This window comes from Chionomys nivalis, chromosome 13 (assembly GCF_950005125.1).
Source record: "Chionomys nivalis chromosome 13, mChiNiv1.1, whole genome shotgun sequence".
Taxonomy (NCBI): domain Eukaryota; kingdom Metazoa; phylum Chordata; class Mammalia; order Rodentia; family Cricetidae; genus Chionomys; species Chionomys nivalis.
Genome location: NC_080098.1, coordinates 4,407,062 through 4,421,551, shown reverse-complemented (window position 1 = coordinate 4,421,551; position 14,490 = coordinate 4,407,062). Strand labels below are relative to the sequence as shown.

Sequence of the window (14,490 nt, the reverse complement as noted above, 5' to 3'; positions counted from 1 at the left end):
GATATGATAGTCAAATAATATTTACAGTGGCATGGCTTAAAAAAAATCTATGACAATTATGGTTATTCTTTGTTCTTCCTCTTTAAGGGACCAGTTACTCGCCACAAGAAAATTCACACAACCACAGTGCTCTTCATAGTTCAAATTCACATTCTTCTAATCCAAGCAATAATCCAAGCAAACCTTCAGATGCAGTAAGTATTAAAACAATATTCAGTTGGTTAAAAGGCTGTCTGTCAAAATGAAAAAGAATACTACAAATCTTCTTAGACGTTGTCTTTTAATTTTTAAAATGGTTCAACTGGATTTGGGCTTAATGTATTTTTGGATGTATTGCTCATATAACAAGAAACATTGCCTTTGTTATATATGAAGCACAAACAATACCAACTTTTCTAAAGTTATTTAAGGTTTGTTTTTTTTTAGTGATAAGTTGCTTGTTTATTCTCTGCTCTGAACTTTGTACTTTGCCAGAGAATGAAGACAATATCCTGGTCCTAAAAGGCATAAAACAAACATTAACAAACAAAAAAAGCCCATAATTTTAAATACGTTGTCAAGCATTGGTTAATGAAATTACTGGCTATTTCAGTGTGGATCCAAATGTATTCGTTTAGCAGAAGAATACTTTAATTTGAAACTCATTTTCATGGAACTTGATTGTGTGTGGTGATGGTAGCAGTTCAGAATGTTGTGAAAGCTGATTTGGGGATTCTTAAGAAGACCTCCCATCTCTCCCAACAAGTTGTGTATAACTTAGCCAGTTTAAGATATTGTTAGGTTTTTGTTTGTTTTTGTTTTCGAGAAAACAGGGACAGGGAAGCTGTCCTGGAACTAGCTTTGTGGACCAGGCTGGTCTGGAACTCACAGAGATCCGCCTGCCTCTGCCTCCCGAGTGCTGGGATTAAAGGCGTGTGCCACCACCACCCGGCTCATTGTTTAGTCTTAAGGATGACAACAACAGTTAAAAGACTGAGATGTGTAAAAATTGATGGAAAGATGGCATATGCCAATAATATCAGAACTTGGGAGGCTGATACAGGAGGCAAAACTGAGGGAATTAGCAAAAACTTGTCTTTTGAAAGAAAATAAACATTACAAAAATATTTGATAATTTAGGCAAAGGGAAGGAACTGACCACAGACTAAAACATCAGACCTGAATCATAAAGTGAATTTCATAGAAAAGCAGTGGAGAACTAATGAAATATGTAATGCAAAGCAACTGTAGATTTGCAGTTTTAAAAGTTATCACTATTAGGACTGTCAAATACAGGAAAGAGTTAAAAGCAAAGCATTTGGAGAGATTACTCAGAGATTAAGAACACTTGCTGCTCTTCCAGATTACCCAAATTCAGGTCCTAGTAGCACCACTTTGATAGCTCACAACGAACTATAACTCCAGACGCTGCCTTTTGCCTTGGTGGGCATCTGCTCTGCATATACTGTACATACATACATGCAGACAAAAACACATAAAGATTCTCTGAGAATTTTATATAACTCAATAAATTTTACCTTAGATATTTTGGATGATTATTATGTCTTATTTGGTGTTGAAAGGCAGATCTTAGCATTGTATTTTCTTTTGTCGAGTCGGGTGGGATTATACATTCCTGTAGGAGACTGGGATGTTAAGAGTAATATTTAGTTGAATATCAAATTTGTAAAATGTAGAGTAGTTTAAGATACTGTAAGGATGTCTGCATAGTATGCCTGGAGGCCAGGCGAGGGCACCGGATCTCATTATGCTCATTACAGATGGTTGTCAGCCACCATGTAGTTGCTGGGAATTGAACTCAGGACTGCTGAAAGAATAGTCAGTGCTCTTAACCTCTGAGCTATCTCTCCAGCCCCGAGTATGTAGACTTTGAAACAAGGGCTCTCTGACTCATTTAGGGGGAAAAAAATGTGCTCAAAGGCCAGACTTACAACCGAAAAGGTAGAAAAAATTTACTCCTGTTTAGAAACAACACCTAGGGTAGGGCTGGAGGGGTGCCTCAGAAGGAAAGGCATTTGCTCTTCAAGCCTGAAGACTTGAGTCCAATCCATGGAAAGGGAAGAAGGAAAGTGAAAACACAACTATTTCACAGTACCCTTCTGACCTACGCATTGTGGCTTTCTTACCTCCTCCATCACGCCCAAGTTTGTGTATATGTATGCACATAAGTCCAATTAAAAACAAAAGTAGAACACTAATGGAATCCCTCCGTCTTCTAAGTATGCTACCCTAATTTTGAGTAGCTGGAAAGTGCTTTTAGCTCATACTTTACATTCATGTAACCCTCTTGTTATCAGCTAAGTGGCTATTGGTATTTTAGAATTCATTTGAGTATACCATATTTTTGCAGACCTTTCTTTGGAGGCAGGGTTTCACTGTAGCTCCACTTGGCCTGCTACCCGTTATGTAGAGCAGGCAGACCTAGAGCTCAGATCCACATGACTTTGCTTCCTCCTGAGTACTGGAATTGAAGATATGCTTTGTCACATGCCTAGCTCTGCAGCCAGTTTTGCCTGGAGACATTCTCCTTAATTTACTAAAAGACTTATCAAAGAATTATTAGGACTTCATGAAAGTTTTTGTTAATAGGGAAGGCCAACTTTGTTATTTATTGAGCTGTTAGTAACTCATAAGTTATATCACATTTCTGTAATTTTAGGAAAATTGGTAGTATGAACAGTTGAGAAAGTGGAGATAACTTTTTTGAAGAAGAAACAGCCACATTCATGTAAGAGATCTAAAAGATTTGAATTTAAGGAGAGAGTAGATAGGTGTCTTGGTAGAAGTTCCCTTTGTGGGAGGGTTTAGATATGGTTTCACTATGTAATCTTGGTTGGTCTGGAATTTGCTTTACAGACCAGACTGGCTGCAAAGCCTTAGAGATCTGTCTTTTAAAGTCATGCATTCATATGCTTTTCTTACTCAATTTATGTAAATTTGATGTTTACTATATTGAAGATAAGAAATATTTTAATGCTCAATTTAAAATGCCAACCAAGCCAAGTGTGTTAATATGTGTAACATTTTAATAGAAGATAACCATAGACGTTTCCTATCCAGCTTATTTATTTATTTATTTTGGGGTGTGCCTTCATTCACAAGTCCTCCGTAGCTTCTGAGTAAATGCCCCTTTGATTAAGATAGATTGAAGAGGGAAAGGGTAGTCATATGGAAGAAACTCGGGTTTTTCCTCAAGTATTCGTAATGTTACCTAGAGTCTGTGGCTGCATGTTAAGTGTAATTTAGAAAATGTGAACTGTATGCAGGGCTATAGTTTGTTAATTTCAGATACTTTTTGTAAAGTCAGGAATGTTGACTCCTGCCATTACACATTGGCATTTTTAAATTACACCATTGCTTATGGGATTTTTATACTTGGCTCCTTAATAGAAATGGTGTTGAGATGATGTTCATTGGTTTGCGATTGGGAAAGTAACTTGCAACTTACTTTGTACAGTAAGATATTCCACTTGTACAAGCTGAGATTTGATGCTAGTGTTGTAGACCCTTAAATTTCAAGGCAGTGAACATTGTGTGGTGGAAGACAGGGTTTTACTGGATTACCTGTTCTGTGAACTTTTGAGGTTTTTTTTTTTTAGATTGCTTAATTGTAAACCAGTGCTCTAAAATGAACACTGTTGTTTAGCATCTCTCCTTCCTTACCCCTACCCCATGCACCTCCCGGGACAGCTCTTCTGGTAAAAGAAGCACTGAGCCTATATATTCTGATACAGAATGTTGATTCCCTTGAGACAGCAGACATAATGCAGACTTTGAAAAGCACTGGTGGTTTAGACCCTAGTATCTATCTATTCTGTTGAGTGTCTGTTTATTATTAGCCTTAATCTTAGTATGTTTCTCTGACCAGTCTCTCAACTGTTTATCACTTCTTGGCTAATGTTTATCTCTGAGCAAACATTTAAAGGAGGAGAACAGCCAAAACAAGAATACTTGACAGTTTCTGGATAGCTTGGGGTTGATGAACCATGTACTTGGATTCACCTGCCTTTTTTTTTTTAAATCTTAGGCACCAGTTCCATGTAACCACTTTTTAAACTTCTCTAATTTCATCATGATTTCACATGGCCTATTTAGTATCTACACAGAATCAACTAAGAATTTTGAAAATTAGTTAAGAACTATACTGCTACCGTGTGTTCTCCATTAGACAAAATTCTTCTTAGTACTTAGCCTATGCCATGGATTTTAAAGGCAAACAAAATTCTCAACTTTTTGTCTTGAAAAACCTTTGGTTTCTTTTTCACCAAGTAACAGCACATAATGATCGGCTGTCCTTTAACATTGTGTGCTTGCCATTTTCCTTCTGAGTTTAGAAGTAATGATTTCATGCCTTCATGTCAGTTGAGAACAGCATTACCCCTTCCCGTGTCATTGGTTTTGCAGATAATGCTACTTAACCTTCTAAATTCAAGATATTAATAATCTCGTGCTCTTCCCAAGCCTAATAAAGTAATACAATTATCTTTCTAGATATAAAGGTTTTAGTAGACACAGTATTCTAAAATATGTTTTTTTATATATATACATGTTTGGTATAAAACTCATTGAAGATTTTAATATTTCATATCAAATGACTAAATGACATTTTGTAATTTTTAAAATTATTTTTAAGCCTTATGATTCTGCAGATGACTGGTCTGAGCATATTAGCTCTTCTGGAAAAAAATATTACTACAATTGTCGCACAGAAGTTTCACAGTGGGAAAAACCAAAAGAGTGGCTTGAAAGGTATTTGCTTTTTAATCTGGTAGTACTCCCTTTCTGAAGGTCAGCAGCATACTGTGGCATTAAACAATATCTTTAGGTTCTACATAGTGAAACCATTTATTTCTTTAGTTTTGGTCATGGTCCCATTTCTGTGTTTTCTCTTCATGTAAAACAATTTCTTGAACATACAGGCAACCATTTATGAAGGCCTGTGAATGCTCAGTATATTTGATAAAATACTTAGTAATGTGTCATTTGACATTGAAATAGAGGTTTTTATTAATTTTACTTGTTTGTTTAGAGGCAAAATTTGGTACTTAGGCTGGTCTAGAATTCTCTTGATTTGAAATCATAATACTCCTGCCTTTATCACACTTTCCTTCTGCACAACCCCCCCCCCCCCACACACACACACACACTGGGTTTCTCTGTGTACCTTTGGCTGTCCTGGAACTTGCTCTGTAGACCAGACTGGCTTCGAACCCACAGGTCTGCTTCTGCCTCCCAAGTGCTGGGTTTAAAGATGTGTGACAACATCTTTATATTTTAATAGAAGTCTTTATGTGAAAACTTTACTACAGTTTTTAGTAGAACTATTTTCAGGAATTTAGACTGGAGTTAGTATGAATAGCTGGTGGTTTTCTTTGAAAAACATTCTTAGTTCTCTGTTTGCTGTATTTTATTTTGGAGACCAGTTTCAACTGCAAACGGTTTCCCCTTTTATTCCATGTACTGTTTTGTCGAACATTTGGTAAGAAAAGTTACTACAGAAACTCAAGTACTTCATGTCATTTTTATTCATAAACTGATGTTTGATCTTTTCCTTCTAGAGAACAGAGACAAAAAGAAGCAAATAAGTTGGCAGTTAATAGTTTCCCAAAAGATAGGGATTACAGAAGAGAGGTGATGCAAGCAACAGCCACTAGTGGGTTCACCAGTGGGAGTAAGTGTTCTTTTGTTATCTTTCTAACAGTATTTTTGATTTGTTGCTATTGTTTGTTTTAATCTACCAGTGCCATCTGCATGTGTAAATTGCCATTAAAATATATGTGATTTCTGTTATCAACTTCTTCGATTATTTCCTGGAAAGGGAAACAGGTTCAGGGTGAATAGTGGTATATGTGGTTCTCATTAATACAGAATTGGTAAAGAGCAAGATTTTACTTTTCAAAGTAATAATAATTGAGTTCTAGCCATACAGATTGATACCAGTGCACTACTGACATTTTGTTACCAATGAGAAGTTATCAATATGTTAGATGGGCACAAATTTGGATTTTGTTTGACATAACAGTAATGCAAAAGCAAATTTTAAAACTTTTGTCATTTTCACTATAATGTTAGAAAATCACATCAGATAGTAACACTTTATTAGAAAATAAATTTCACAATTAATGTTTTGCCTGACTGTGTGCTGAGTGCACATGTAGTCTAGGATATACTCTTGTTTATTTCAGTAGCTCACATGTTGTAATGTGTTTTCGGTGTATCCCTGATTTATAATAATATTCCTGGGATCTAACTCCATTTTCTGTATTTAGAAGTTATTTCCAGTGTGTTTAAGAGGTCTGTATAAATTGTGATCTGTGGCTTCACAGAAACATTAATATTTATTATAGAAATTGTTCTTCAACCTGTATTTAAGGTACTTTGTATACAACTAATTTTCAATAAGGGGTATTTATTCTTTGATAGGAAAATTAGTTAGGGTTAACTTTTTAGTATAGCTACATTAAATCTTCAAAATATGAATAAAAACTAATTTAAAGTATTAAGTTAGAGAATTACAGTACACTTCATTTTGAGACATAAATCGTGGGTTTTAATCCTGTGTTGCTCTTTGTCTCAAACTAAACAAAAAGGAAGCTAAGTTTTTATCTTGGTTAATTAAATAGCATATAGTTTGTTGTCTCATGCAATTGATAGCCTGGCAAGGGGAGGGGGATCGTGTAGGAGTGACACACGTGGACTAGAAAAGAACTTTTAAAATCAAGACTTAAGGAAAATCTATTGTGCTTGTGAAATAAATCCTAGAATTAGAAGGTACTGAATTGGACCAACTGATTGTAACTATTTTTAGGCTGGTAGTTCTCAAAAAGGAAAGACTATGTCTCCATTTCTGGCTGATTCTTATCTGTGCCTTAACTGAGTCTATGTCCATGGGTCTGTAGCTAAAGTCGTGGTAGTATATTTTGTTTTCTTATTTTTAAAGTTTGAAAGGTCTTTCTTCTCCAGGCTTAGAGTTTATAAATAAAGGTAAACTGGCTTGGACTGCATGGTTACTATTGCTGCTTGCATTTTAATATTGCAGAACACACTTCTCCAGCACCTTCTTACTTTCATTTTTAATGATTTTCATTATTAATGCCTTTCCCTTTGGGAAATTTTGTGTTGGCTTTGGTAAAGAATAAAAATGTACAATGGTAGCCTATTTAAACAAAAGTAATTCTTTGGGAAGAAAAAATCCCTGCCACCACAGAACCAGAAATTCCATAGTGCCCTACTAACCATACCAAGAACAGGAAAGTTAGAGATTTCTAGACACCCGATTCCAAGGATGAAATGCCTACAATTCAGATCTTGAGCTTGAAGCCATTTGGGGGCAAGAATTCAGTTAATAGATGTAGAGAAATAAGAATGGTACAGTATATTGAGAAAAGAGTAATTTATTAGGGCCTTCCCTTTTGGGAATGTTATGAGGAAAACAGGCCCATAACATATAGTATAGTGTCTGCTTCCCATAAGTCCTCCCCAACTTCCCCCCAAGGTCAGGCATCTGGACAAGGTCTCCATTCTCTTGGGGACTTGAGGAAAATTCCTGCTTTGTAGAAGTCATTCTTCTCTCTGGCAAGAGGAACTTAGGGCCTTTTGTCAAGGTCAAGGCTAGCTTCCTCAACCCCTGATCTCAAGCCTCACCTCAAGTCCCTTGTTTTATGTCTAATCCTATGTGCAATTCTACAAAGTGTAGTCTAACTGGGCCATGGTGGCACATGCCTTTAATCCCAGCAGTTGGAAGGCAAGGGCAGGAGTATCTCTGAGTTCAAAGCCAGTCTGGTCTACAGAGTTTCAGGAAGGCTCCAAAGCCACAGAGAAACCCTGTCTAGAAAACAAACATAAAACAAAAACGTATAGGTTTTTTTTTTTTTTTTCAATTAAATGTGCTGACAGCCAATCTGATTTACCCTCAGATCGTGTCCTGCCCCATCACCACTCCCTCCATACTTCCTCTTTGGTACCTGAACACCCTCCCTCCCCCTGCAGAGCAGGTCCTTGGCAGTAAACTCTAAGAAACAGTGATGAACGGGTTATTTTTTGTGTATGTATGTTTTTATATCCCGGCTTCTTGTTCATGATTTCAAAATAAGGCATGCTTATAATTTTAAAAGTTAGGCTTTATATGGTGGTGCACAACTTATTAATCACTATACTAGGAAGACAGACACAGGTAGATCTGTATAAAAAAAAAGGTAGAATGTTAAACTTTTAGTCTCTTGACCTAGGAATATTTTTGAGATACATGCTTTGTTTACTATTTTTTAAACTTTTAAGTAGTGGTTGAGAAAGAACTTCAGCTATATTAGTTTTCATTTTTTTTCCTGTTTAATTTTTCCACTAAGTTATATAAGGTGTTGTAGTAATAAAATCAGTATTCCGTTTAGTTACTTGACACTGTCATTGTTGTGTTTGTGTGTGTGTTTGACATTTGAATAGAATAGTGCTTAGAATGTGTTTCTTTCAAGAGATGAAAGGAGTGGAAAAATTGTTAGATGCAGAGAGGTAGTAGAGTTTTTACCACAATCTGATTATTGAAAATTGGACTTATGCGATTTCTATAAATTTAGAGCAACCTCAATTGAGATTTCTTACTGCTCTTGGGGGTATTTTGGATCTGGCCATTCTTTGTTAGAGAGATTGTGCTGTATTATAAATCAATACATCTTAGATTAGCTAGTCACACACCTTTCATCATGGCATTCAGAAAAGTCTGGAGAGCAGTGGTACTGATAGAGGCACTTCTGTAAATGCCTGCTGTCTTGTGATGGATGGGAGAAAGCAGTTGGTGCTCCATTTTCTTCAGCTCCTATACTTGCTGTCTTTTTGAATTTTCTTCTGAACATTTTGACCTTTGTATGTTTTGCTTTTAGTTATATAGAACTAAAAGGGGATTTTTTTTTTTTTTGGTAAAGAAAAATAAAAGTTACAGGTAATTAATGTTAATTTCTGATGAACATGTCTCTGAGAGTTTCTGTTAGAGGTGCATTTTTTTTAAGAAGAAACTAGAGTAAGATTCAAATAGTATTTTGTTAGTACAAGATTGTAATTTACTGGTGTGTGTGTGTGCATTATTTTGTACACCACTGTCATAAACTCATCTGTTTGTTTTTTTATTAGTGAGTTGTGTAACATACTGAATCTATATATTCAGTAACTACAGAGTTTCTTTTGATATAATTGAGGACCTTTAGTGTACTGTGGTAGTTTTATAGTGACAGTTTAAAATTGACTTAGGCTTGAGTCTTTTTTTTTTTTTTTTTTTTTTTTGTACCTTCTTGATCTGAAGATTTAGAAGAGGTCTAGATTAGGAACAAAAAAATGTATTCAACATTGGGCATCCTTTATGCAACTGTCAAAACCTGTCCCATCCTTTTAATCTTAGGGTGTTTCTTTTTTTGGATGTTTCTTTCTGATATTAGAGGTTTTTTGCTTTAATTAATGATCTTTGTCTACATGCTTTTTAAAAATTTCCTCCTTTTGTATTTTGTGGGAGCACCATATCAGAATTTAAATTATTGGCAGAGTTTGAACTACTTCTTATACTTTGTGAGCTTAAATGCTTCTGGTATAGTTGCTGGTGATAACATTTTTCTGATTATGCTTACATATGTTGGACTTCACAGTAGCAAGTGAATGTGAAATATGGTTACTTTACCCTTGACGGTGTTATTAAAAATATTTTACTGATTTATTTACTTATTGTGTAACATACACAATTCAGTCAGTATATGTTAAACCATCCTAAATCATTGGAAGCCCTAAATAAAACACTTTAGAGTCCACATTAATAGCTTTAGTATTCCAAAAAAAAACCCTGATATTATTGATGCCAATGTTCTCTTCTAATTTAACCACTGGATAATTCTGTTAATTATATGAATCTACGATCCATATTTTTTTTTTAAAAAAAAAGCTCTTGCCTTTTTAGTTTTGGAAACATCTTTTTGAGTAAAATGTTATAACTGTTTTAAAAGTTTTTGAAATAGTTTAACTTCAAAGAATCCATTAAACAATTTGACCTATTGATTCTGAGTATGGATTAATACTTTACAGTAGTTAAAACTTGCTGTATTGATATTTATGCCATTGTTAAAACTGCAGATACTAACTGGGCTTGCAGTTTTATGAAAAGGAACATAATTGCAGTTATGTTGCTCAATTAGCTGATGTTCATAACACAGGATTCTAACAGCATGTTTTTCTTCCCCCTTCTGTCATTCCAACATCTCTTTTTCGAACTGTGAACTACAGTGGAAGACAAGCATTCCAGCGATGCCAGTAGTTTGCTCCCACAGAATATTTTGTCTCAAACAAGCAGACACAATGACAAAGACTACAGACTGCCAAGAGCAGAGACTCACAGTAGCTCTACGCCAGTACAGCACCCCATCAAACCAGTGGTTCATCCAACTGCTACCCCAAGCACTGTTCCTTCTAGTCCATTTACGCTTCAGTCTGATCACCAGCCAAAGAAATCATTTGATGCCAATGGAGCATCTACTTTATCAAAACTGCCTACACCCACAGCTTCTGTCCCTGCACAGAAAACAGAGAGAAAAGGTATGCTGTTATTACTAGATACTGCACGTTGAATTATAGTTTGTAATAGTCTTTCCTTTGGCTCGAGTAAGATCTTAATTATAAATTCTTTTTCAGTCTTTTAGAGTGTTACTAGGCAGACTTAGGTCTAAAAATAGTTGTTTGGCTTTTCTTGTAATAATTCTCAAGACTCAATTTTTTTTTTTTGTCTTTGATACCCAAACCAAGTATTGAGTTAGTAGCACTTCGCAGTCAGTGGTTTTAATAACATGTGGAATTCAGATGGCACAGTGCATTCCTTTTGTATTTAATATTTTTCAGGTTTTGTGGCTATTAACTAGTTAGTTTGTGAGATATCTGTTTTCTCTTAAAGATATTTTAAAGCATGATTTTCTACTTCAAGGAGATATTGGCCTAGAAAACTATAGCATGAAGCAGAAAATAAAATGAATTAAACCTCACTACTGTTAGACCTCAGATCTAAGAATTGGAAGGAAACATTGTAACCCAAACTGCCATCCTTATTGCAATATCCTTAGCATGCTCAAGAGTTAAAGTTGTGGCAAGAGCTACTTGGGGGTGGTAGACACTACAAGCATTGTTAAAATGTCCCCTTTCATAAGGCTTTCATAATTCAAGCTTGCAGATCAGGATATGGTTTTCACTCTCAGGGTAGTTGAAAGGAATCTGTAACCAATCCCAATTATATGTGTACTAGAAATTGTTGATTGAGATCAGGTTGATGCGTTGGTCTGTGTTAGTGTGCTATAGTAAATGATGTATAAACAGGATCTTTAGTTTGCTGACCTTCGGTGATGCTCTGGGCCTGGGCAAACAGTAAGACATTTGTGGTTTGTTGTATAAGGTAGGAAGTGGACACCTGAAATAGTGGTTATAAATATGGTAGAGTTGGAGAAACACCTGCACTGGCCACTGTTTTAAAATGTACTTGTAAAAAGATAGGAGTGTGTGTGTGCATCTAATTAAAGAATCTCACAGTAGGTATAGATCTGTTTAATGGAGAACTAGCAGTTTGTGTTTGCTTGAGGGACAGAAGAATGGGGAAACCTGAAATTCCTCAGTTTTGCAGGAAATAATGGTGTTACGGTGAACCAGTGTTCCAATGTTTTCTCCTGTACCTGTTTAGGTAGGTGACTGTGACTGTTTCTTGGTTCGCTTGTCTTATCATACAAACAAACAAGAAGGAATAGACAAACATTAGATATGCCAGCATATCATATTTATCATGTAGTACCCAATGACCTTTCTTCTAGTTGTAATGTCCTTTCTAGAGTTGTGAAATCACAAAACAAGCAATGGACGTGAGTCCTTGTACTTTACTCTGGTCAGGGAAGCCTATATTAGATAAATTTCAATAAGCAAGTTTTTCATTTAGTAATTTAAAGGAATGACTTGTTTTAAGTTATTTTGCTAAGACAAAACAGGTATGAAAGCAGACCTGCTTGCCAGCTCATAGCACATCTAAGTCACATAGCTAATCATCTGGTTGAGAATGGAGCAAGTAGTCATTTATTAATATGCAGGGTGAGTTACTTAGTCTAAAATTCCTTATTTTGTTCTAGATGGCCCCAAAGTAAGTAAAATATGACAGAGCCCCCTAGACTTTGTTTAGTCATGAATGACCTTTTGTTGTTGACATAAAATGGACATTAATTGACTAAAGTGGACTAACCTCAGCCCCCTATTCCTTGTTTTAAAGTACCTTTAAGGTTACGATCTACATTAAAAAAAGGGGGGGGGTTAGAAAGAGATAAACTGTTGAATATATACTAGGTAATGTGGTAAAGTATGTTTTTTGTAATCAGTTTATAAATTTGTTTGCAAAATTTTGAAGTATGTTTAACTTGTACATTTTTGGTGACTTTTTGAAAAGTGTAACAAAAACAGCTTTGTAAAAAGAATAATAGAAGATAATTGCTCATAATGTGAGCATTGAATATTCAAAAAATGCTTGTTTACCTTTGTACAAATTGGTAAATTTCACTGTAGACATTTAATACAACTCTGTGACACATGCAAAAAACAAGATTGAGAGATAAATATCAAATTAGAATAATGTATTTGTATAGAATGTTGCAAATGTGTGAGTTTGTTCTTTTAGTGTGTCAATTTAAGAATACCTTTTTTAGCGTCCCTCATTTTGTGGGGGCTTTGCCAGGAATTGAAGGGGGGAACTCACACAATAAACACTCTCTCTACCACTAAGCTATATTGACAGACATACTTTTAACTTGCCTGCAGATTTTCTCAGTTGAATGGAAGTAACAATCGCAAACTATTTGTGTATGGTTATACACATATAGAAAAAGATATGTCCATGTGCATGTGTGTTGACAGCAGGTGCTGTTGTTACCTTACTGTTTTGTTTTTCTGCTATATATTGGTTCATGAAACAAACACTTGTGCAAAATAAGAATATGATTCTTCATTGGATATAGCAGTACTTTGGAGTTCCATGTGCCTGTTCTCTCTATTGTCAGAACACCACAGAGAATTAATTAGTATTACCTGATTCTTACAACCTTACTATATGCCAGAAGGGAGTTACTTGTCAGACTAGAAATGGAATACGTTCTGACTAGCTTTTTTTCTCCCAAGGGTAGTTTGGAAGAGTTATCAATAGAACTCTTTTCAAGTTTAAATGTAGGTAAGTTCCTCCCTCTTCTGACAAAAGTTGGAAGTACAAGTCAACAATTTACAAGTAAAAGCATAAATAAACTTTCTTGTAGAAATATATTTTAAAAGTGGAGCATGCCCTGCTTTATATTATAGTATATTTTATGTAACTTAAGCAATTATGATAAGCAGTCTGTTAAGTGATAGCACTCAGAAGCAAACTTGTTTTTGCACCTTTTTTTGTTTGTTTTCAAGATAGTGCTTTTTTCGGTGTAGCCTTGACTGTCCCTGGACTAGGCTTTGTAAACCAGACTGGCCTTGAACTCAGATTTACCTGCCTCTGCCTTCTAAGTGCTGGGAGTAAAGGCCTGCCTAGCTTTGTCTGTCTCTCTCTTCCTTTCTCTCTCTCTCTGTCTGTCTCTGTCTCTGTCTCTCTCTCTCTCTTCCGTTTATCAGTCATCTATTTATTTATTTATTGGGCTACTCAGTCACTGGCTGCCCTACAATTTTCTTTGTCTGACAGCCTGCCCTAAAACTCAGATCCACCTGACTCAGTTTCCTGGGATTAAGGATGTTCTCTATGTCCTCTACTCCTGTACTACATTCCACTTTATTTCTTTATGGTGATACGTACTAGTGTCATTTTTTTTCTGAGTTTCATTTATTTGGTGTAAGGAATAATACTGCAGAATTTTTAAGTTCTTACATTTGAAAGCTCTTGAGTAGACACAGCAGCATCAGAACAAAACTGAAAACTTTCTACCTTTACCAACATTACCCTGCCTATCAAGGGAGCAAACTCTACAATGAAAGGAGAAAATAATGCCATAGGAATGTAAGTACTGATTTGATAATTCATGTAGTAAATAAAATAGCATTTTTTTCCTCTCTGAAGAAAGTAAAAGAATGCTTTTTAAGGGACAATATCTTAAAAAAAGTTTTAATTATAATTTGTACAAATAAATTTTAATGAATACAAATAAGTAATAGGTGTCCTAAATTAAACCACAGTAGGTGACAACAGATTTTCCTAAAAATAAATTGTTATCATTTTAATAACATTTCTTTTATTTGTCTATGAACCCAAGCCAGCAAAACTGGGAAGTAGGTGATAGGCAGTCTGCTAAACTTAGGGTTTGGAAAAATATTTAAGGGCTTCTGAGCTGATAAGTTTATTAGCCCGTCACTTGGAAAGTAGCTGTGAAATCCATACATTAGAATGGTATTATTCCCAGTTCATTGACCATGGAATTGGTGTTGTGAAAAGACTGATACCCAGCAAGCTTATGGTGATTTCCACTGTCTCTGGGG

At 35.4% G+C, this 14,490-nt stretch overlaps 1 protein-coding gene across 7 annotated transcripts in view; it reads left to right on the top strand.

The window, feature by feature from the left end:
- Positions 1 to 14,490, top strand: part of Wac (WW domain containing adaptor with coiled-coil) — a 68,936-nt gene that overhangs the window by 40,693 nt on the left and 13,753 nt on the right. For 6 of the 7 annotated variants that reach the window (XM_057787221.1, XM_057787220.1, XM_057787223.1 and 3 more), the window contains exons 4-7: positions 88 to 194; positions 4,634 to 4,749; positions 5,559 to 5,671; positions 10,255 to 10,563. In XM_057787221.1, coding sequence (XP_057643204.1) covers positions 88 to 194; positions 4,634 to 4,749; positions 5,559 to 5,671; positions 10,255 to 10,563 — 645 coding nt within the window. The remainder of the gene's footprint in view (positions 1 to 87; positions 195 to 4,633; positions 4,750 to 5,558; positions 5,672 to 10,254; positions 10,564 to 14,490) is intronic. The other variant, XM_057787224.1, reaches the window with a different exon arrangement.